General features: G+C 46.2%; 1 protein-coding gene across 11 annotated transcripts in view; it reads left to right on the plus strand.

Moving 5' to 3' along the window:
• The window catches only part of ABLIM3 (actin binding LIM protein family member 3), a 101,771-nt gene that overhangs the window by 15,309 nt on the left and 62,035 nt on the right, over positions 1 to 24,427 (plus strand). For 5 of the 11 annotated variants that reach the window (XR_012125252.1, XR_012125250.1, XR_012125251.1 and 2 more), the window contains exons 1-2: positions 17,524 to 17,572; positions 21,115 to 21,252. Coding sequence is in view for 1 of the 11 variants with exons in the window: in XM_073222003.1 (XP_073078104.1) it covers positions 17,539 to 17,572; positions 21,115 to 21,252 (172 nt within the window). In the remaining 10 variants the exon portion in view is untranslated. Of the gene's footprint in view, positions 1 to 17,505; positions 17,573 to 21,114; positions 21,253 to 24,427 lie in introns of those variants that run through there. The other 6 variants (XR_012125245.1, XR_012125244.1, XR_012125247.1 and 3 more) reach the window with 4 other exon arrangements.

Raw genomic sequence — 24,427 nt, forward strand, 5'->3', positions numbered from 1 at the left:
ACGTACCTCCAGGTTGAGGAGAGTCTGAAGTACAGACAGGCTAACTAAATGTGCAGTAATTGTTTTTCAGCTCCAGGGCCCTCTGCATCCCACACCCTGTGCAGAGGCCAAGAACAAATGGGATGAGTGCCTGCGTCCACCTCCGTCTTCTTATTTGGCACCTTTCAGACCTCTGGCCCATCCTGGAGCCTTTTAGCCCTGATCCTCTCCCACTCCCTCCCTCTTATAATCAAACCACTATCTTTCTGGGGTGTCTTCTGGATCTGAATGCAGTTGCCCTCACTGAGGCTGTGTTTCTCCTTGTTGTTAGCTCCAAGACGAGCAGCTGCCCCCAATCCTGGAGCCCCGGGTGCCACCCAGAGTAATCTGACCACGGGGGCTCTCTGAAGCCTTCTGTTTTACAACTAGAATGTGTTTGCTAACCTGGATTATTTTGGCTTCTGTGACATCGGTGCTGTAGGGAAATGCCCCTTAGCCAGTGGCAAAGCCCACTTGAGGGTATGAACTTAGAGAACGCTCTGGTGAAAATGTAAGGGGCTTTAAAATAGGGAAGAAACCCACCCCTCCCCGCCATAACCATACAGCCTCCACAGCCAAAACTCTGCTTCCTGTCTGGTTGCTCTGTCCCTTGACACCCGTATTCCTTTCACCAGACAATGTCAATAAGCCCTTTATGTGAGTAGGAGTCGGGGCTTCTCTGTTTCTCATCTGAGAATGTCCTGTGCCAAGGAGTTTGGGCCTCTGGCCCACATGTTAATTATTGTACCCGGGTTCCTGTAGTGGTTTAGGGACAGAATGCCTCTCTGGCTAGAAGAGAGGTATTCTGGTAGGACTTTTTTGTTGTTGTTGTTTTGAAGCATTAATCTAGCTTAGGCTGAGAAAGTGAAAATGCTTATGTGTCTCATTGATATTTGCTCCTTCATGTCTGAGCACCACACTTAACTGACATTTAGGAAACAAATGTTAATGGATCTCTTGGGATTTCTTGAACCTATATTTGCAATAATCATTTTTTGCTGGCAATAGCACCAGGAAATTTTAAAAAACAGTATTTTAGGATGGAGAGTGATGGAGAAGGAATCTAGCAGTCTATGTGCGGGTGCACAGGCATAGAAAAGACAGCTTGCTGGACTAGGGGTCAGAAGAAGTGCGTGGGAAGCTGGATTCACTGCCTCGGTTCCCTGAGCCTCAGTTTTCCCATCCTTAACGCAGGCAGAGTGACCCTCGCCTCGCCTGACCCACAAGTCTGGTGACCATCAAATGAGACTGTGAATGAGGACTTGAATTTTGCCTCAGTTTTGCTAGTTATTAAGTAGATGCCTTCTTCCCTTGACTGTTCTTTGAAAGGGAAGCCCGCACGTATTTGAATTGTTTCCTGCTACACTTGGTTGCTGGCTATATTTTTCTTGATCCTTAAAATTGAATACATTTCTGTACAGAAATTGAGCACAAGGCAAATGCAGCTTTATTTGGCTTATAGGTAAATGGGGCAAGGTAAAAAGAGTCAGTTCATTGTGGGTCTAGTGTCCTTATGTATGATGTCCTGATTTCAAATATGTCATCCCATCGTTAGGTCATACGTCCAACCGTGCATTTCAGTATACTATTCAGAAAGCTCTGTCTCTTTAATTAAATGGTGATAAAAGAGATGTAGGACAGCGACCATAGGAGAGAAGCTCCGCTCTTCTCTTTGTGTCTGGGAGGGCAGTGAGCAAGACAGACTAAAAAGAAAGAATGCTTTGATCATGCCCATCAGAGCAGGTGACTCGTTTTGGCCGACAAGCCCAGAATTTCACCCTTCGGCTCCTTTTACAATTCCCAGGTGAATGGTGCTGGCACCAGGATTTGCCCGAGCCTAGTTTGGGAAGAACATCTCAGTGTCCCTCCCTTCTCGCTCCTCAGACACTTCCATCTACTCCTTGCACAGTTTCTGCTGGTGGCTAACCTGGCAGAGGCAGTGAGCAGGACCTCTCCCTGCCCAAGGCCTTCTGCCTCAGGAGCCATTGTCCAGGATGGGAAACCCATGTGAATGGAAGCTCCTTGGGTATGTCTGTCTTGGCGTGGGAACCTCCCGGTACTGAGAGGGATCAGGATGCATTTGAGGGAAAGGAAAGCAAGCCAGGGTGGCTGCCATCTACTGCCAGAGGGGAGGAAGGTCTGAGAGGAGGTGGGGGCCGGTAAGGGGCCAGGCTGCGCAGAACTTATAGACCTCTGCAAGGAGTCTGGCCGTGTCCCAAGAGCAAAGTAAAGCTGTGGAATGGTGCTAAATGCTGCTGGAAGTGGTGGGAGTCAAGCTTCATCAGATTTGCACTTTGAATGCTGCACCCTGTCTACCGTGTGGAGAATGAACGGGAAAAGGAGTCCAATTAGGACTCGTCAGAAGCCTCCAGGCAGGAGATGATAGGGCTGAGCCTAGAGCAGGTGTGCAGGGTGTCTTCCCTCTAGGGGCATCGCATCAGCTTGTTTCCCTGAAAGCTTTTAGACCCTTTGCATTATTTAAAATAATGATTTGGAGTATATATTAGTTTTCTAGGACTACCATAACAAAATACCATACATGGATGTCTTAAACAACAGCAATTAATTTATTATATTTCTGGAGGCTGAAAGGTCGGGATCAAGGTGTCAGCAGGGTTGATTTTTTCTGAAGCCTCACTCTTGGGCTAGTAGATGGCCATCTTCTGTATCTTCATACAGGCATGGTTTCTGTGCATGTCAGTGTCCTGATCTTCTCTTCTTATAAGGACACCTGTAATATCAAATTAGACCTCATTTTAATGTAATCCTGTCTTTAAAGACCCTGTCTCCAAATACAGTCACATTCTGATTCATAACATACTTTTTTTCTTGGAGTCCCTATAAAGGGTATCTAGATAACCTTAGTGTTTCTATTGTTGTCATTGTCCACTCCCCTCCCACCCCACACACCCATCCACACCCAATAACCAAATTATATAGAGGAGAAGTTGCATAAACACTTGATGGATTTCATTTGGGTTTTGGTCTCCATCAGAATGTTGAACTTGACCATGTTGTGATTTCTGTTACAGCGTGGTCTGGCCACAGACATCTCCAGCGCCAGTTACTGGTTACCTCTTGGGAACATGTCTGTTACATCTGCTTCCTTGTGGGCTCAAGAAAGACCTGTTGTAGGAAACAGCTGTCAGGTTCATTCTGACTAAAATCTTGACTCCTCATCTCATCCCATCGGTGTGTCTAGATGTTGGTTGAGAGCCCACGAGAAAAGTCAAGGGCATACGGACATACGTAGGACCCCTCCTCAAGCAGTTTACAATCTGCTGAGGAAATGACACAAGTACAGAGGGAATATTATTATAAGGGAGACTGTGCTCTAAGTCAGTGGCCCTCACCACCTTGTCCCAGACCAGCAGTATGAGCATCACCTGGGGACTTATCTGAAATACACATTCTCAGGCCCTTCACCAGACCTACTGAATAGAAAATCCTGGGAGTGGGGCCCAGAATCTGATGAGACATCCCAGAATTCTGATGTGTGTGCTCTAGTTTAGAACCACAGCTTAGTCATAAGAAATACATGCCCTGAGGTTTTAAAGAAAGCTCATATTTAGTGGAGAATGAGGGGAGAATCTGGAAATATTTCTAGAAGTATGTTGCATATGAGATAGGCCTTGAGGAGTGGGTTGGATTTTGATATTTATATGTAGATGATCATATTTACTACAAATGCCATCTGCATGTTTATATATTTCTTTAACAAAAGTAATTAGCAGCCTGGACTCTAACTCAAAAGATCTGCTAGCTGTCCCTTCCTTGCATTTTAACTGGCTTCCTATGAATTGAGGCTTCCACCGACATATGCTCAGTTACAGAACTGGTAATTATGGTTGGAGGCATTTTGTAAGAGGATACTTTCCATTCCAAACATAGCTTAATTAGAGATGGACATTCTACCTCTGCATGCTTGACACAGAAGTCAGGCCAAAGCATCTGTGAATATCCTAGTGGGTGGGGATCTTCAGGATCCTGTAGGCTAATAACCCAGCCAAACAGCCTCTGAGCAGGTGACACTCCTTCCACCAGCCCGCTAAATGGTTCTGTAGCAGGGATAGGCAAACTCTGGCTGGAAGGTCGGTTCTGGCCCACTACCTGTCTTTGTGAATAATGTTTTACTGGAACACAGCGATGCTCATTCATTTACATATTGTCTGTGGCTGCTTTTGCACTACAGTGTTAAAAATTTTAACCCCCTTCTTAAGACTTTCTATTTGTCAGGACTCTTAGATTGGCAAATGACCAAAACCCCATTCAAGCCAGCTTAGGTTGAACAGGAATCCACTGGCTTCTGGACCTTTGAAGCCAAGAGAAGGTCTGGGCTGAGCAGCCCCTCCTGAGATCCGATGGACTGCCTTCTCTGTGTATGCTGCTCTCGCCCCAACCACGGCACCCCTGCCCCTCGGGGCCCTCTCCCTGCTCGCCCAGTCTGGGGAAGTCTTCTGCCTCCACTGCCCATTTGCATTTCGTTCCACCCAGTGTATCTCCTGTATTCAGATTTTTGTTCTGGTGGAGTGGATCCTGTAGCCATAGCACGAACAGGATTCGGCGTAAGAAGCCCTGGCTTCTGAGTCCTGACTGGGCGGGCGGTTGAACACAAAAGCACGAGATTAGATGTCCCTGAAAATCAAAAAGTCCTCAATATAAGGGGTTGCTTTTGTTCTCTTAGATTCAAAGCATATCTAGGCTGACAAAGGCACTAAAGTTCAACTTATCCTGGTGGACCTGAGTGACAAAATGACCCATAAATGTATTTTACTTGACTTATATAGTGTTTGTGGGGTTTTTTTTTGTTGTTGTTGTTATTTGCACCAAGCTATAAAAACTAGGAGATTTTGCTTTGGAATCCAGATTTCTGGTTTCACTGAGTCCATGTTCTCCAGCCACATGGCAGTGATCAGTTGAAACCAGGTAGAGGCCATACCTGTTTGGCTTCATCTGCCACTACCTCATCTCTCCCCAGCCCACTCACTCATGTGCATGACCTGCCTACCGCCTTAAGCACCAAGTTTGTGCTCCGTAATTTAATAGTTATCCGTCTGATTCCCAAAGATCTGACTCCTGTCTGTCGAGCCCAATTTCATCTTTGGGCAGCACTGACTGTCAAAAAACATTTCCCTGTATAGGTCCATATGCTCCACAGTGTCTGCTAATGGGTAAGTGGCTTGCCTCAACCCTCCTGGTGGTCTCAGTATGGCTTAGCAAACTAATGGCCTTTTTACCAGCCCCTGATGGAGGTATGTTTTTTCCCAACTTCCTTACCCATTCATTAACCCCCAGTCAGTGTAGGGGTGGGGAGGTGCATTTTTTAAGAAGTTGTTCAACTTCAAGTTTATTTTTGACTGAAATATTTGTCTTTTTATAAATATTGTAAAGAAAAGAGTTGGCAAACTTTTTTTGAAAAGGGCTAAATAGTGAATCTCTTGAGCTTGGCAGGTCGTGCAGGGCTCTGTTATAACTTCACAGCTCTGCTATTTTAGCGCAAAAGTAGCCATAGACAATACATAAATGAATGGGCAGAGCTGTTTTCCTGTAAAATTTTATTTACAAAGATCCGCAGTGGAACAGACTCGATTCTTGAGCCATAGTTTGCACACTTTTGCTGTAGAGCCATGCAGGGAGCCAGCAGAAGAGGTGTGTCCCTCCTGAGTGTCCCAGTGCTACCCTCCTCGCAAGGGCCAGGTCACAAGTGGCATTTCCAAGTAGCTTGCTCTGATTCCACTGCAAGTCATCTCTATAACATCAGAATTCCCATAGTACAAGAGTTTTCAAAGTTGCTCCAGGGATACCCACGACTCTGAGACCCCTTAAGCAGTCCACAGCATCAACACTATTTTCATAACAATCCTAAGAAGTTTCCTGCCTTGTTCCCCTCGTGAAAGAACGATAGTCTGTTTTTTAAAAATTCTCAGATATGAGCTCTAATATGATAAATACCAGTAGATATAACTGTCCTAAACAAAAGCTCTTTGAGGTTCATAATAAATTGTAAGTGTGTAGAGAACCCCTGAGATCAGAAAGTCTCAGAACTCTGCCATCATGCTTTTCTTAGGGTGCAAAACCTCTGATCTTGTGGTATGGATTTTTCAGATCGTCGCTATGAGAATGTAATTGTCTTGTACACAGGAGGCTATGCTTACAATTATGTTTCATGATTGCATGTGTTATTTGCATAAAGTAGGTTCATTTTTAAAAAAATGTTTTTGTAAACCTGCTAAGGGCCGGATGTCGTGCTTGGCATTAAGACTAGAGAAGTGAGCTCTATAGGTACCATCCCTGCTTAGAATCTATTGTAGGAAGCAGAGATTAGGTGAAATATCACAACTAATTATACCAGTACTTGCTGGAAAATGCACTTGAGGAGAGTACCCGGCACTGTGAGACCCAGTGACAACAGGGTTTATACAGTTGAGGGAAGGCAGCGAAGGGCCTTTGGCCTAATATCTGTGGCCTGCAGGGGATCCATCTAAAGCAGGATTTCTCAGCCTTGGTACTACGGACACCCTGGAGCAGGTGATTCTTTGTCAGGAGTGGGGAGGTGCTGTTTTATAGATTGTAATGTGTTTAACAGGATCCCTGTCCTCTGCCTACTAGATGCCACTCACACACACATGCGCACACACACACACACACACACCCCTCTCCCTCAGCTGTGACAACCAAAAACATCTCCAGGCCTTGTCAAGTGACCCCAGGTTGGTAGTCAGGGAATCAGGGAATCGCTCCCCCTAGCTGAGAACTGCTGATCTAGAAGAGATACACAGTAGGAAGGCCACTGCGGTAGTCCAGGTGAGAGATGCTGTGGCCGGGACAGGGCTGGTGGCGATGGAGAGAGGCAGAGCTGGAGAGCTGGGTAAGGGATCTGTCTGCTTGGCCTGGTAACAGAGAGACCATGCAAGTAGGTGTGAAAGGACCACTGAAGAATTTCAGGTTTGGACGTGTGACACCACCACAAGTTGGCTCTGAGACATCAAGGTGCATTCCCCAGCATACACCAGAAAGAGAGAGAAAACACCGTCGGTTATCCCTCCACCTGCACAGTCACCTGTGTTGCTCATCTCTGCCTGGTGGGGGGTGGCTCTAATAATGGACCAGAAACACTCTTCCTAAAAGAAAGAAAACTTCTGAAATGAAAATCCATCTCGCAGGGCTAATTAAATTGTATGTTTAAGCTACCTGCATTAGGATATTCTTTTGCTGTCAGTAGACTTAAAACTTTTGTGAAGGTTGGCAAACACATTGGAGAAAATGCACTTTGTAATTCTCAGAAGAATATCGGTACTTTATCAATGATGCACTTTCGATGCATGTTCATATCAGATGTTAAGATTCCTAAAATTCTCATCTTGGTGCCAAAAATTGTGTGAGTCTTCTAGTCACTGACCCAAGGGTTCTCAGTCTTTAGTGAACAAAAGACTCTCCTGAGGGACTTATTTAAAATTTAAAGTCTGATCAGTAGGTCTGGGGCAGGGCCCAGGCATATGAATTTGACAATCCACCTTGCCCCAAGCCCCCTGTGATTCTGAAGCAGATTGTTAGCTGATCACTTTGAGAAACACTCATGCAGCAAAAAGTACCACCATGAAGGAATTTGTTCCGGTCTCATTTCCACCTCTGCCTCCTGCTACACCACCACTTCAACACCCCCCACCCCCGCCCCTGCTTGGCTGACCTTGTCCGTCTCCAGAGTGACCCCCGGAAGTAAGTTTCCCTGACCGCCTGGATTCTCCCATAGCATAGCACCCTTCGTTCCATTGAGTGTCTGCAGCAACAAGTGACACCCCCAACTGAAAGTGGCTTAGATCATCTAGACATGTCTGTGTTACAAAATAGAAAGTCTAAAGGGGAGCAGATGCCAGGCAGGTTAATTCGGAGGCTCAGCATCATCCTTAAGCACCCAGAGCCATTCCAGGTCTGGTGGATTCCCACGGAGTCACCGTGGACTGCAGGGCTGCAGTCCCGGCTTCCCAGGCGGACACCACCTCCAGAGGCTGAAGAAAACTGCCCACCCGCAATCCAACCACCCTGTGTCTCCTTGGCCAGCAGTGCCTTTGCCTAAGTCGATCAGTTGGCAAAGGAATGAGAAGATGAGAATCAGTTCTACCAGCCAAGATCACCTCCTCGAGTCCGGGAAAAGCCACAGCCTTCCTGAAAGACGTGGCTGCGCAGGGAGGACAAACACGGGCTCCCCTAGGAGAGAGGGGTTCTGTTGGCACATGAGGGATGAAAGGCCGTGGGATGTCTGCTGCACCCCGCCCTCCTCTTCCTCTCTCAGAGCGCCCCGCCCACCGTCGTCCCTGCTGGGCGAGTCACATGAGGGCAGGGGCCACGTCTCCCTCACCCATCATTACGTCCTCAGCCAGAGGCTGTGGGTCCAGTGGTCCTGGACTACTTGCCTGACTTAAACTAATAGCAGATTATGACTTAGATGGTAACCTGTGATTAATTAGGACATAAAGTAGCTCGTTGCAAATGGCAAAACCCCAACTCAAACTAATTCGTATTTTTCTAGAAAGGGACTGTACTGTATTGGTTTGTGTGTTTGGAAAGCTCAGAAGTGCAGTGACTGCAGGCCCATCTGGATCCACAGATCCAAGAAGTGCATGCAGGGACCTGTTCATTCTCTCTCAATGTTGGGGGCTAGATGGCACCAGATGCCCCAGACCACCTCCTCCTGGCCTAGCACAGATGGCTTCTCCAAGAGCACCTGCAGAAAAACCCCAGAGAGGACTAGGTCGCAGGCCTGCCATCCACGTGGGAAGAGCAGTGGTGTTTTCTGCCTGGCCAGGCCTGGGCTACTTGACAGTCCTGTGCTGGAACAGGGTCAGCCCACCCAGTCCCACGGAGTAGCTTCCCCCAGGGCAGAGAGAGGGTCTGTTGCCAGAAGCGGCAGAGAGCAGATGCTGAGCAGGCACAACAGCAGCTGTCCACCACACTTATGGATGCAAAAAGCTGTTTGCAGGGCGTTTTGCATGGGCCAAGCAGCCACTGACAGCTGCTCGCTGATACACACAGGCAGCGAACATTTTCCCCTACTCTGCACATTCAGTTTGGGACTTTGAATGAAGCTTTGTTTCCACAATATAAAGAAAGCAACTTCTGTTCATTGATTTTTTGGGGAGGAACTTTGCTTTTATAAAACCTTTTTTCTCAAAAAGAAGTGTATTCTTTATCCTCCCTGCTATTTCTTTTAATTTCTTTCTTCTTCTTCTTGGTTACTTATTATGTCTTGACTGCTTCATTCCACATACTTCTTCATATTGATACCATGTATTAATGACCTACTAAAAAATTCCTTTACCAAACTCCACCTTAGACTGTGGCATTTAGGGGTATATTTGCATCTTTCATTCATTCGGGAAATATGAATTGAGTGCCTGCCAGTACCAGGTACTGGATTTACCATTAGAAGCACAATAAAAAAAACCAGTCTTCCCTGTGCCACCCTGGAATTGCCTTGGGAGTAGGAGATGCGTTTATCTTCGCCTCTCTGTACTATTTATCTTCCTATTGCTGTTGTCATGAGCGTTATCATATCGAGCTTTGGGTTAGTACTTACCACATACCAGACAGTGTACTAGGGGCTTTATGTATATTACTTCTCTCCTTTTGAAAATCCTGAAAGGTAAATACAATGATCCCCATTTTACAAATGGAGAAACTAAGGCTCAGTGGAGCAGTGCCCTGCTCAGTCTCATACAGACTGAGAGGGAGAGCCTGGATTCAAGCCCGGATCTGACGGGCTCCATTCTCTACGGAGCAATGAAAATCTGCTTCCTTTTTTTGGTGGAGATTATGGTTCTGATCCACTTCCTTGCATGTGGAATGCAGGATGTGGACTTTGAGTTACGAGTTCTGTGGTGAGGATAAATATACAAGGGCCCACTTTTCATCCTAATTCCCCTTGTGACCGACCGCTGGCAGACATCTCTGAGGCTACATACATTTGTGCCCAACCCACACATCCACAATTTCAAATACATCCCTGGAAGGACCTTGGGCTTTGATTTCTTCACTGGCAAACCTGTGAGGCTTGTAGATGAGGGTGTTGAATCAAACTTTCTACAATGATAGACATGTTCTATTTCTGTGCTATCTAATGCAGTTGCCACTAGAGCCACATGTGGCTGCTGAGTACTTGAAATGTGGCTAGTGTGACTGAGAAACTAAATTTCTAATTTTATGTAATTTTATATTGGATGGTGCAAACCTGGAATAATCTTCGTTATTCTTTTCACTTCTGATCTTACACATATTATTGGGTTGCAAACATTTTTTAATGAAATGACATAAAGTGTTAAAATGGAATGGGATAGAAGAAAATCAGTACATACCATGTGTAAGAATAAGTTTTGTTTATGGATCTTTTGTTTCACATATTTGTGAACTGGGTCATTTTGCAAATCAATTTTTTCCAGTGGGCCAAGATCCAAAAAAGTTTGAAAACCTCCACCTGACCCTGAGTAATGTCACTGAGACCTTGAGAGTGACACGCTTGTGTGGTGCTCCTTTACCCAGCCTAGGGCCCCGCAAGACCTCGTTTTAGGAGTATTCTGTTCTTCCAGATCTTGCAGGCATGTGGTGGGCATGTGGCTTCCCTCAGATGGTGATTGGAAGTGACCTTGCGGTTATCAATCTCTCTGGGGGCCCAAAGGCAGAATCCATCCCCCACAGATAGACCTCTTCCCCTATTTTTGCAGGACAATAGCCCACTGATGCCGGTAGCTTCATACCCTATAGGTGGGCCAGTTTCTCCAGGTTCAGCCCCTCCAGTCAATTTTTTTTGTTTTTTAATCAAATGTACATCACAGTGGTTTAACAGTACCCCTCCCCCTCCCACTTGGTAACCACTAGTCACTTCTCAGTGTCTGTGAGTCTAATGCTGTTTTTTTTATTAAGGTATTATTGATATACACTCCTATGAATGTTTCACATGAAAAACAGTGTGGTCACTACATTCGCCCATACTATCAAGTCCCGACCCACACCCCATTGCAGTCACTGTCCATCAGTGCAGATCTAATGCTGTTTTGTTCCTTCTGTTTTGCTTTGCTTTTGTGTTCCACAAATAAGTGAAATCATACGGTATTTTTCTTTGCCTGGCTCGCGTCAATTTCTCACTGACGTTACCTGCCTGGCCCCGGAAGGCGCTGTACTGCGACCCTGTCTAACAGGCAGAGAAGATTGGCTCCGAAGCGAGACGGAAGGGTCGCAGCATGCAGGCCTTTTCCTCTGTACCTGAGGACACGGTGACCGGAAATGAGGCTGCCCTGCTAGAGGCCCCACAGAAAGGTGCCGGGGAGCCAGGACAGGGAGGACCCGGTCTCCGCCTTCCGGCCTGCGGGAGGGGAGCGCCTGCTGTGGTGTGACCTGCTGTAGGAGCCCCCAGGGAGTGGGTGACAACGGAGGCCCTGAAGGTGAGCCCTACAGAACTTCGAGCAATGGGACAAGCACTTCAGGGACCAAAGAGTGACATCTGGTAGACGTCTGCCCTCTGTGCACTGAGGCTGCCTGGGGTGGCCCCAGAACTCCCTGCTGGTGTCACCAGCACCTCGTGTAGGCCCTCAGGCCACTGCCCCTGACCTGACCTGGAGGTGTGGTCCTGCTAGTCCTGGTGTGGGACACCTGTGGGAGTTCCTCCCCTCTCTGAGCCTTAGGGCTGTGCCTGTAAAGGTGGGAATGGTTATGAGATGGAGCAGAAGGGGCCCTGGGACTGCCTTGGGGGGAGAGGGGACCACAGGTAGTGGGCGAGCCAGGCCCTACCCCACCTCAGCAGGGGCTCTGAGGGCCCCAGGCAGAATCACAGCCCCCTCACCTTCAAGCACCAGGCCTGAGGCAAAAGGAAGAGGGAGGAGCCATAGTGGTCTGTGGCCTGGAAGGGCTTCTAAACAAAGCCGGGCCCCCCAGTAAAGCATGTCTGGGAGCCATATCCGGTGTAAGCAGCCCCCGGCCTGGGGCATTTCCCTGAATGGAAACCTCTAGACAAGATGTTTTCTCTGTGCCCTCCACTCTGTACTGAGAGCATTTAAGTCAAGGGGAGCCCAGGTGAAAGCTGCCTTTCCTTGATATCCCAACAGTGTATCAGAGCCTGAAGGTCTGCCAGGAAGCAAACATTGTACAAGTATTAAAGCCTCTGGCTCAGAGACCCAGGGACTGAGTCACTCAGAGCACAAAACAATTGCTGGTTTCCTGAAGTTCCTCTATTTCCAATATGGTTTCCAGGGCCCCAGACGGAACCCAAATAGTGTTTTTCAGATAAGCTGTAGAGATGCTGGGAAGGGTGCTACCGGGCCCCAGTGCAAGGCAGCCCCGTTCTCCCTGTTGGGGATCCTCGGGCAGGTCCTCTTGTTGCCCTCAGGGTACGCTGGGCAGGAGGAAGCCTTGCTGGGATGCCCCCAGGAGAGAAAATTGAGCCTCTCCCAGGCCTACTGCTACCTGCCTGAACCCTAACTCTGATGTCTAAACGTGGTGGGGCCTCGGGCAAAGGAGTCAACCTCTCTGTGCCTCAGATTGCCCAAGTGTGCAGCGGGGATCATCTGGTGTCTGCCTTGTGGAGTCGTAAGAATTAAATAAAGTGAAAGTTATGAAGCACTTAGCATAGGTGCTGGCACATAGGAATTGCCCGATTAATGTTTGCTGGTGTCAGCTGTTTTTATAGCTCCTCAGTGTCCCTGACTGGGAATTTTGTAAAGGTGGTGAGGGACAGAGTCAGAGGCGACAAGGGAGTTGATGTTGACCAACAGGAGCTGCTCCAAAGTGAGAAATGCCAAGGCTGGCCGGTCCCTAGGGACTTTCCCCGTCTCCATCAGATCTTGTCTATTCCCCAGCCTGTCCTATACAATTCTGTATATCATTTTCTTAAAACCCCATGACCAAGTATGACAAGATGGTATTTTTGAAATATTGACTGGTATTTCCTTCATCCACCCCAATGGCACCGGCCTTCTATTCAGTGAGCATGGCCCCAGGGCCTGGATGGGCAGCAGAAGGCAGAGACAAGAGGGGCCTCTTCCTGGTTTTTGATCAAAAGTCTGTGCCCTTAAAACAGGAAGGGCTTATTACAAAGCTAAGTATTCTAGAGAAAGTACAATTAGAGCAGACAGAAAGGGCTCCTTTACCCCCAGCTAACAAAAATGATTCTCTGGCCCAGAGATGGGGAGGAGAATCTCAGAGAAAGAAGTGAACACACAGATCTATTTGAGTCCTTAGAAAGCGGCCTGTGTGGCCCTCTGGGCTGAGCCCATGTGAACAGCAGAGGTGGGGAGAGGATGGGGGGGCAGACCAGCTGAAACTTAGTTTCTGCTTATCTTGAAATAGGAAAGTTGAGCTAAAAGAAAGAAATGACTTTTTTAAAAAAACCTTTAAGTCTTTTGTTGAATTCAATCCGAAGCATACAGTATTTTTTCTTTTATAATCATAAGATTAATACAGAAATAAGTGAACTAATTCTCTGTCATAATTGTGTGACATTATATCTGGACCAGCTTTCTGAGCTTTTGCAAAAATGAATAACAGAATGCAGGGCCCAGTTCCTTAGTGACCGCACTGGCAGGTGAAGGGGACATCGCCCCTTTTGGGGGCTGCGAGCCGGGCCCCCCTGCCCACGATGCCCAGCATAGTGGAGGCCCATCTAGGTCTAACCCAGACCCTTCCTGCCGTGGCTGCAGCATGGCAGCTGGCTGTCAGGCAGGAGCAGACGGTCTGGCCAAACGCGTGCCGTTCTGACACATGTCCTGACACCCTGTTTCTGAAGAAGGCCGCGTGAGCTGTGTTACCAGCTACACTGTGACTGTGGAACACGCTGACCAGACTGGCAGCAAGGTGCGGGGGAGTTCCTGCTGCAGCTGAGCATTTATAATATCGCCTTGGAGTGACAGACTGTGTGGCTGACCTGTCGACATGGGAAGCTGCAGCCAGGCTGGGGCCGTCTGCACGGGGACCCAGCAAGCCCAGTCTCCCACGTCCGCTGGGCTGCAGCTGCCGGCACCAGCAGTGCCTGCCTCTCCCACAGGCACGACCTGCCCACGCCAGGGGAGCTGCTCAAGGCTGACACCTGCTGGCCTGCGGGTGGCAGTCACGGCTTCTCCATCAGCTGCCCCAGAGGCTGAATTACTGTTCCCAGTTTATTGGTTGTGCTCCAGTACCCACCAATCATGATTCTTAAATCTTTGTGAAATACACGCACACACACACATATTTTAAATCACATGGATAATGGATGAGTGATTACTGTTGGGGGGAGAATTAGATACTCTTTGTGGCCTCTCCCAAGTCTAGGCCTCCCCAGAGGGAACCACTGTTGGTGGCACGTGTGCGTGGCCAGCAGTAGAGCTTGGTGATGAGAACACAGGTGTGCTAGACTCAGACTGTGGAGCCAGATCCCACCTCTGTCATTTACTTACTATGACCTTGGACAAGTGACTGGATTGGCCTCAGTGTCCTCATCTATAAAGTAAAGATAATGATAATAACTCCTCCTGGGTGATGAAAATGACATACGTAAATTGCTGAGCACAGTTCTTGACCGGGTAATCACTCTCTAAATACTATTATTCTCCCATATCTTTCCTTATGCATTTACCCCTTCAACTTCTTCAATGGCTTCATTCCAAACCCCCTTCAACGCTTCCTCATCTTGGAAGATGGATGCCCAGCCCACCTATTCCAACGCTAAACCTCAGCATAACTCCAGACTGATGGTCATTTAGGCTTTCATGAGCTCTCTCCCGCCTCTCCTTAACCCTGGGGCTCTGTGCCAGCCTGCCCACCTCCAGGTCTGCCCCTTTGTCCTGTTATGCCAGAACACACGCCCTCGCGCACCCACATGAGCATAAACTGTCGTGTGAACTTCGGGGAACCCCTTGTCCCCTCTGGGCTCCACCTCTCTCATTTGTTAAGTGAAACCACTGGACTTGTTTTATTTATTCTTTTAGTTGTTCGTCACGTAGTTACTAAGCACTCCGTACCTGGCCCTGAGGGCACAGTGTCCAAGAGGGTAGACACGGTCCTTGACCTCAGGGTGCTCACAGTCAAGTGTGTGTAAATGACCCCCCAGGCTCTTTCTGCTCTGAAATTCTGGTTCCAGGAATTCGCATGAGCGACACAGATGTCATGGCACAATATGACAACCCTTAGGGGTTACCAAAAGCAGCTCTCCCAGTCCCCCATCAGAGTTTTCAGAAAACAAAACACTCACGTGCTCTGAGCATGCACACACAACAAACACAATAACACGTCCTCCTGGAAACAGCTGATGTGCCCAAAATACGGCGCCCCAGGATAACATAGATCATAGCCTTTCACAACAGGAAACACCCAATTCACACATTCCTCTGCAGGATATATCAAAAACATGTCAGCCACCCACCTCTGCAGCCCAGGGAAACACGCAAACAGAGAGAGCTCAGAGATGGGGGGAGGAAGAAGAGGCTGCTTAAGGTGGTGGGATGGGCTGCAACCAAGGGGTGTTTTCTTCACAGTCAGCAGGGAGGGAAAAGCAGAAAACATTTGCCCAGGCTGGACTGTTCCAAAAATGGATTTGACAATGTTCAGTCAAAGCTTACTGGCAAGAAGCAAGGTAATTTAGAAAGAATCCCTACATTGAGTTGGAGGTGGGGACACATGGCTTCAGAGATCCTTTAATGTTAGTTACTATTTATGTTTATTAAGCCCAGGTTACATGTCAAGCAGAGTACTAAGTAAACACTTTTATATTACTTAAGTAACTTAATACTCACAAGTGGCCTGAGGTACTCCCACTGTAGACATGAGCCAGGTGTCAAACGCTTGCCCCAGGCCTCATGGCCAGGTAGCAGCAGGGCTAGGATGCAGGCCCTGCCCTCCTGACTCCAGCATCCACACTGTGGCCCCTGCACCCCGGGCTCCTCACGCCTTCCCAGGCACGGATCCCATGTCTCTGGCCTCACCACAGGGAACAGGATCCGTGCTGGGCCCTGATTCCACTCCAAAGTCAACCCCAAGGGCCTGTCATGAGCTACCAGATCCTCTGACAGGCAAAACCCACCCAAACCTTTCAGGCAGACGGCTTTCCACCTGTGAAATGCCTGCATCCACGTGGGTCTCCTCAGCATTTAGCCAGTACCTGTGAACACACTCAGGGTACTTTGGACTCTAATGAAGCCTTGGGGAGCCAACAGGCGACACTGCAGCACCCGGCACCTGGGTGTGTTCCGGGCCTCTTGCTGAGCAGGGTGATTCCCTCTTTGATGTTTCCCCATTGGGCCAGAGGCTCCACTGTTTTTATTACACTGTGAGCCAATTATTCACAGTTGTTACACTGTCTCCAAGTTTTGTCACTTCTAATTACACCCCAGAGTAGCCTGGCTTCTACTTTTTAAAGACTAATATAAAGACCACTCCATTAGGATGTGAGGACATTTTTATCTACAAGGTCAAGTGACCCTGAGGGGAGGAAGAAAACGTGTGCAGCCACCACATTAGGAATGAGACAGTGACTGGGTTCATGCTGCTCAGGAGCAGGGAATCGTGCCATTATCTGCTTTTGAAAGAGACCGACGAATCTGATAGCATACAACACAGTTTGGTTTAAAAAAAGAGTGGGTGGAGATAAGTTAGTGCAGGGAGAAAAAGAAGCACAGGAAAGGACACAGAGCCAGAATCCACTTTTCCTTGGAGGGAATTTTATAAATCATTTTGACAGGTCTCTTCAGTGGCTAAGGAGGGGAATGGTGCCAGAGAAGTTAGGGGTTTGCCCCAGATTATAAAGCAGGGTAGCAGCAGGGTAGGAAGGAGACCCCAGTATGGCCCCAGGACGGTCTGCCAGAGAGACGTGTGCCAGAAGAACCGCGGACAGGGAGGGAGGAAGAGCCCAGGAGGAGCTGGGTTCTGTGCCTGCCTCTGTGGACTTCCCAGAAGGCCAGTCACCCCTCCCTTCCAAAATGTACCTGCCCTCCAACAATTTTAAATGATCTGTACAGAGTTCGAGAAGAGCTTTACTTGCAAACTTAGTTATGGAATTAAGATGTGTTTTCCTGTAGAACTCTGTAAAGATTTTGGTATGTGTATAAAAGAAGTCTTAATGTTTCTGACCCTTAATTTTTAACCTCAAACACATAGACCAGTTGATTTTCTCTCTTAAAAATTATACTGACAGCCACTGCCACCTGGTTTTCTTGCCTTTATACTTGGAATGATTAAGATTGCTTAGTCTTGCAGTGCCTAAAGAAATGTGATTTTTTTCAAAAATCAGTATTTATTTAATTGCCCAGAAACTTGTTTCCAGATCAAATTCAGGATGGGTGAATGTGGATGTAGTTGGTTCCTATTGCAAACTGTTTTTTAATCACCACTTTAAAATTGTTCTGGGATAAACAGGAATAATTTAAGTCTGAGGTGATATTTCTGAATTAATTTGTACATGTTATTTTTATATAAATGGGATTCAACCAGATTTGATTTGTTTTTCCCCATTCTCAATCCCCAGTATTCGATTTGTGGAGCTATAAAGCTGTACTGTCCGACAGTATGGCAGCCACTAGCCACATGTGGCCATTGAAATGTAAGTTCATATTAATTAAAATAAAATAAAATAAAAAATTCACTACCTCAGTCACACTGGCCACATTCCTAAGTGCCTGGTAGCTACATATGGCTAGTGATCATTATATTGGACAGCATAGATAGAGAACATTTGCATATCACAGAAAATTCTATTGGACAGCGCTGCTTAAGGACTAGTCACTGGGAATATCTCTCCTGGGTACCCTTTATTGGCCAAATAACATTAAACAGAAGCCGAAGATTCTCTGCACGCATTTTAGAAACATATCACATGATCCATGTGTCTAAACTGGTATCATTTCACAGGTAAGCGGAGCTGATGTCCTTTGCATCTTTTGGCCGCCCTCACATACTGCTCTCGAAGAGGCAGTTCCTCACATACGAGGCAGTTCAGAAATTCATGTGTGAGTCCGTTTGGAATTCAAAAGACATTTGCCCTTAAGACAAATGTTATAAATCCCATGATTGAAACTTAGTACTTTCTGAGATGCAAATAAGCGGAAATAATAACTGGCAGAAAATCAACAATAAAATTTTAGTGTTTCAGAGGGGTTCTAGATCGGTGAAAAGAAATAACACCTTCCATACACACCTACTCAGACACAGAATGAGATTAGATTAAGTTGCTGATTTAATTAGCCAAGTACACAAAATCTTTTCGGAAATCAGTGGCTTCCGAGGCAGGAGCAGATGTGACGTATCTCAGCACAGCTTCCCTTGACCCCAGAGTTTCTATTGGCACTGTCTGTATGACGAAAGGTCTTCACACATCTACTGTCTTAAATCTTGCCACATCTTTACCTTTTTAAAATCACAACTTACATCAGCAACCTAGAACAACTTGCACTAGCACTGCATGCATTTCTGCTTATGGGACTATTTACATTCTCAGACATTTGGGGATTTCTGGCCATAGTCGGCATTACCGGAGCAGCAGCAGTAGGGCTGGGGGCCCCATCAGTAATTTACCCCAGAAGGCTCATTTTCCTGACCCATCCCCTCATTCTGATTTTATGCCTTTTTATCAGAGTGGTCAAAGTCTAAGTTTTGACCATAAACCATGATCATAAATCCATTTTCCCAGAAATCAAATCAGGGAAAAATCTAGTTGATCTGGGAAGTTGGTTCTTGAGCCACAAGGCGGGTTGAGGTAAAAGAGGCAGATGAAAAGCTGTGCCATGGTTTTGGAGGGACTGTTGGATAACTTTGAGAACTCTCATCATTGATGGTCATGATTATTGTATTAGTTCTTTCATTTTCACTCACAGCTTTGTTTCCCTCAACAACGGTGGATCACTGCACTGCTCATATAAACAGGATCTATATTTTTCTCACAAATTGGTGAGAGAGAGGGGAGTGAACTATTTTCCAGGGATGTTGAGCAGGAATCAGAAAAAAAAAAAAGAAGAAAAGGAGATGGGACTAAGGAGAATGTGGGCCCTCTGGAGGGTGTGGAAGGGTCGTTCTCAGCTGTGGGGGGAATACGATGGTCACAATGCCAGTGAACTCTGTGGAGCACTTCATGCATTCTCTGAAATGCTTCATATGTGTTAACCCATTTAGTAGTTAGCTAATGATTTAACTAGCTAAGTCATTTAACTTTTGTCTTAAACTGAAGATGGGGGTTGGGGAGAGTTGAATAAGGGGCGAGAACGCCATGAGAGAACAACTGTGAGAGGGATTTTATTTTCCCACCTCCAATAGCAAAGTCGTCAGAAGCAACAGTTTTGGGGCTAAGCAACCAGCCTTTTGCTTTGCATCACACTTATGATTGGGGACACCCGTTAAGTGGAAGACAATCCAAAGTCCCACTTCTCCATTCCTTGTCTTTAAAAGGAGAACAGTGGATGAGATCGGCTATGGAGATCATCCTTAAGAATCTGAAAAAGCTGTAAGGCAATATACATAACACTAAACTTTCTATTTAATTAGAAAGGAATATTAGATCCCAGGTGAATCAGTCAGGATATGCTGCAGTAGTGCAGAGTCTTATAGGCTGTGACAACAGAGATTCCTCCTTGCCTGTGACACATACTCATGGTGGGTCAACTTTGCTCTCGGCTCCGAGACGCCTCAGTCAGGGACCCACGCTGACACACCCTGCACACCATCGGGGGTATCTCTGATTTCTGGGCTGTGGAGGAGGCAATATGAAAGATCACATATGGGCTGCTGGAGCTTCCCGTTAGAAGTGACACACAATTTCCATTCACATTTCATCATCAAGCGTGATACCACATGCAATCCTTCATGTGCTTAGAATAAAAATTCCAATTTCTACAAACAGGTAACAACTCCTACACTATGTCAGAAACCTCTGAAATAAGTGACCTCTAAGTTCCTTTGTAGTTCAAGGTTCCAGATTGTGAGTCCAGATCAATTTACAATATGCTTATTCAGAGTTTAGCCAGTAGGTCTACCTGTCTAAATGCTTTCCATCAATCCCTCTCTAGTCAGGTGGTCCTCTTTATAGCCAGGACAGGAGTGGGCCTTCTTCTAATAGGGTATGGGCAGATGTTTTTGACTATTGCTGTAATTTTGAGTTAGAGTTGAAGTATCAGGTGATTCTTTCTCTGGTGTTCCTCGGGGCTTCCTATAAGGGAGAAGATTCAGTTCCTCACTGGAAAAGTCGTTCCAACAGCTCACACACAATGAGGTTGAGCCAGGCAGCAGTTAGTATCCCTTCCAACCCTGAAATTTTGTGTTCTATGCAGGTGCCTAGTACTATTAAATCCCAGATGGCCAGATTTTAGAATGGGGAAAGTGTATCAGGGAAAGGAGATCTGGAAAAGTAGCCATGGGAAAGGCTGAGCAGGAGAGCAACAGACTCAGTAGGCCGGCAGAGCTCCACAGCGAGGCCAAACTGACCTCTGCGCTCCAGCCCCCAAGGACTTCGCCCCTTCATGATCACTACCCGCTCTTTTTTCTTAATTATACACTTTTGACATTTTCCAGTATTATGGAAAGTGCTATTGAAAGACAGCTTAAGATGGTCCTCCTACCAACCCCCCTTCCAGCGAGCCGGTCCCTGTGTCTCTTTTCTAGAAAGTCTGTGCTACTGTTGACCACCCTCCTTTTAAAGATTGAAAACTGAGGCTAAGAGATAATAAAAAAGCCAGTGGAGGAAGGGTCAGCCACCCATTTCTTTGAGATCCATGTCAATTTCAAGACCCAAAATTCCTTTGAGAAGTTTGGGATCTTAAATGAGCCCAGAAATCACCCAAGAAGTGGTATTTCTGTATCACTTACCTTGAAATACTCTTCTTCCTCTTTTATTCTTCATCATTCATGAATTAGGCTCTATTATTACAAGAAAAGGTTGTGCTCACTCATAAGTCACTGCTGCTTAAGAAGATTACGGACTCGCATCTTCACGTGCTCACCTTCTAATGATGCCTCAGGTTGTCATATTTTGCCCAATGATATATCGAAGGAACTTTGCTAATCCCACCCTTTCTGCTTTTTATTCCAGTTAAGAAAGCAGACTTTTTTAAAGAATAAGGACTTTCTGGATGGTGATCTCTGTGTTTCTTTCTACAGTTCCTTATCAGCAGAATCCTTACAATCCGCGGGGCAGCTCTGCTGTCATCCAGTGCTACCGATGTGGAGATACCTGCAAAGGGGAAGTGGTTCGGGTCCACAATAACCACTTCCACATCAGATGCTTCACCTGTCAAGGTAGGAGGCTGAATTCCCTCACTCCCTTGTCAGATTGTTGGCCACGTTTTCGCCCTAGGACATGCCACAAGGGCGGGCAGAGCAGACATAGGCAGTCGAGAAAGCTCTGAAGTCCTGAAGAGTGTCCTTAAGTCTGTTACGAGAATTGTCTTTTATGAGGTGTGTAGTGAAGAGGGAAGTGTGAGGGAAGGAGATGTTGGGGTGTGGCTCAGAGAGGGAGCTTGGTGACCCCAGAGTGGCAGTGCTGACCCAGGAGGAAAAAGGCAGTTTTGCAAGCTTAACTTACACATCTAAAAAGACTCCTGGCTTATGCCTAGAAATGAATTTGAGAGCAAATGACAGAGCAACTCTCCTGGCTAAACTTCAGCATGCCTCTGAGGTGAGCACCTACTCTGTTACAGTAAGACATTGCACAGAGTTCAAGTTTAGCACAGGAGAGGGTACACAATGACTTTAGTAAGGCTGTAGTTTGGGAGCCAAAGGATGTTGGGTTACCTCCTAACTCTTAGGAGCTGAGACTTCCTAAAGAAGGAGGATAACTAGCAGCAGGAAGGAAGAGGCACTCAGCTGAGAGAGCCCAGCCAGCGCTCTGGCCACACGGACAGCCCTCCCTCCCCACTGTCCCTGGCAGATACCTCTGCGGCCTCCCCTTCTCGAACTCTTCCAGGCTTCCTGTTCCACAGAGCGCCCGTTCAGAGGCGGAATCGCCCTGGGGCTTGAGAACATGTTTGACGCAAAGCCTGTAACTTCCACCTGTTGCTCCTAGCCTTGTCCTCGTGAAGTCTGATGGGCACTTTGTGTGTGCTTTCCCTGTGGCTGCATTTCCCATCCTTATAGCCAGATCTTCCCTATATCAGTGATATTGCAGGTCCTTAGATTGGGCCTCATCTGAAATGATTCCAACTTACATCATCACCCTGTAATCTTCTTCACGGATCCATTCTGGTTTGTCATTACCATTCGTAAAGCATAAGGCCCAGAACAAATCACAGTTTTCAAGGTCTGGCAAATAGAACAAAGACTACGTGTGTTTCTGTTAATGTGACTGATGTTGAAATGACTTCCCGAGGAGCCGCGTCACACCATTGACATACACTGAATTTAAGGTCAGTTGAAACCCTCAGATCCTTTCATTTTAGTAATTGTTTGCAACCTCAGTCTCATACGTCTGAAGTTGAGTCTTCCCCAGCCAGTCTAAGATTGGCTTCCCCAGCCATTGATCAAAATCTTGGATTTCTTTCCTCAGGATCTATGGGATTCTGCATTAAGCAAATAAATTACATATTCACATTCCCTAATTTGTTTATGGAAACATGTATGGGATATATTTTAATGTGATTTCAATTTTCCATTGAGAATTGATAAACCCTTTTAGTGCAAGTTGATCTGCAAGAGTATTGGAAAGAGTATTGCAAAGAGTGACCATTTTTACATCCCAAAAATTGAGGTAGGACAAAGGGTAAAGAGAATAAAATTGTCATAAGGAGGTTTGAGCTATGGCTTTGTAATTATATTATTAAAAGAGTGTATTTATTTATTACCTTTTGATTATATCAAAATTTAAGAGGTTTAAAACAACCTTTTATTTAGCTCATGATTCTCTGGGCTGGCTGGGCAGTTCTCCAGTCCGTGCTGGCCCTACCCATCTCTGCTTGCCTCGTCAAGATGACATGGCAGGTCATCTGGAGTGGCTGGCAGGCTCTCTACCTGAGTGCCTGCGCACAGCTTGGCATCCTCCGGCAGACTGGCTCGGACGTGTGTGCATGGTGGTCTCAGTGCCGAGTGCAACAAGCGAGCAAGACCCTTTCAGGCCTCATCCTCTGTCCTACTTGTTTATGTCCCCTTAGCTAAGACAGGTCAGATGACAAACACAGATTCAGGATCATAGCGAAATAAACTTTGCCTTTTGTGGGAGGATTTGCAGCATCACATCTCAGGGTGTGAAAGCAAAGAATGGAAGACCGTAGCCATCTTGACAGTACCACAGAGAGGTTGTAGAATTTCTTTTAATGGAGATTTTAAGAAAAAAAAAGATTTTTATTATTCTGCCTTTCAATATCAGCTTGCTTAGAGGTGAAACAAATGAGAGGACGTTTGTTTCCAGCAATAACCAAAGTAGGGATGAGTTACCCTGAATAGCCTTCTTTTTTGAAAAATTTAAAATCTCTATGAATTTCTTTCATAACTCTTTCAACATTTAGTACTGTGCTGAAATGAAGGAATCTACAGAGGTGACAAAGCAAAACCAAAACCATAAGCAGAAGTCCTGGCGATTGCCGGTGGAAGATTTGACCCTGTCGCTCACACTAAGCCTTGGAGACCTTGAGCTTTCACCTTGACGGCTGCATGGATCATGGAGAGCAGGGAGTGAAGCCCAAAGCCTGGTCAAGTTAGGAATCTAATAGGGACTTCTGTGTAAAGCTGAGATTTCCCCCTACAGAAACCTCACTGTCATTGTACAGATGGAGGAAAAATAAACTGTCTCTGGAGAGGGAGGCGGCACCGAAACTTGCCTGTACCAACTTTGGCACCGGGTAGAAGAGAATAAAACTTGTATCTGAATGTCTATCCATAATCCATCCTTTACATGGTTCATGGTCTTTATCCATGTCATATGTTTGGTGTAAATTTAAAAAATAAAAGTGAAACAGAGAATTTAAAAGAAAATGGTCCCACACTTGGCACATGTCAGGAGCAAATGATAATCCTCTTTGAAGGGATGCAGCTTTCCTCCAGACCTCAAAGAATTTCCGTAGATAACATTATCAGCAAAATGAGTAACTCACAGTCAAAAACACACAAATCGGAATGGAGGAAGGGCCAGCAGAAACGATGGAGAGCTGAATCAAAGCCTCAAAGACTTCATAAATTGGAATTTTCTGACAATATAGCATAACTACATTCAAGACATTTAAACAAATAAGGAAAGCCCAGAACAATGAGCAAGAAACAACACGTTATAATGAATAGCGCAGATTTGAAAAAGGAACAAAACTAAGAATAAAAATATATTATATTTGAAATTAAAAACTCAATGTGTAGATTCATAGCAGATTAGATGTTGCTGAAGAGAGAATTAATAAATTGTAAGATTTACCCAAGAAAGTGGTGTGTGTATATATATATATATATATCCCAGAAATATAAGAATGCAGTAAAAATAAAAGAAAAATTT

The sequence above is a fragment of the Manis javanica genome, chromosome 14, assembly GCF_040802235.1.
Source record: "Manis javanica isolate MJ-LG chromosome 14, MJ_LKY, whole genome shotgun sequence".
NCBI lineage: Eukaryota > Metazoa > Chordata > Mammalia > Pholidota > Manidae > Manis > Manis javanica.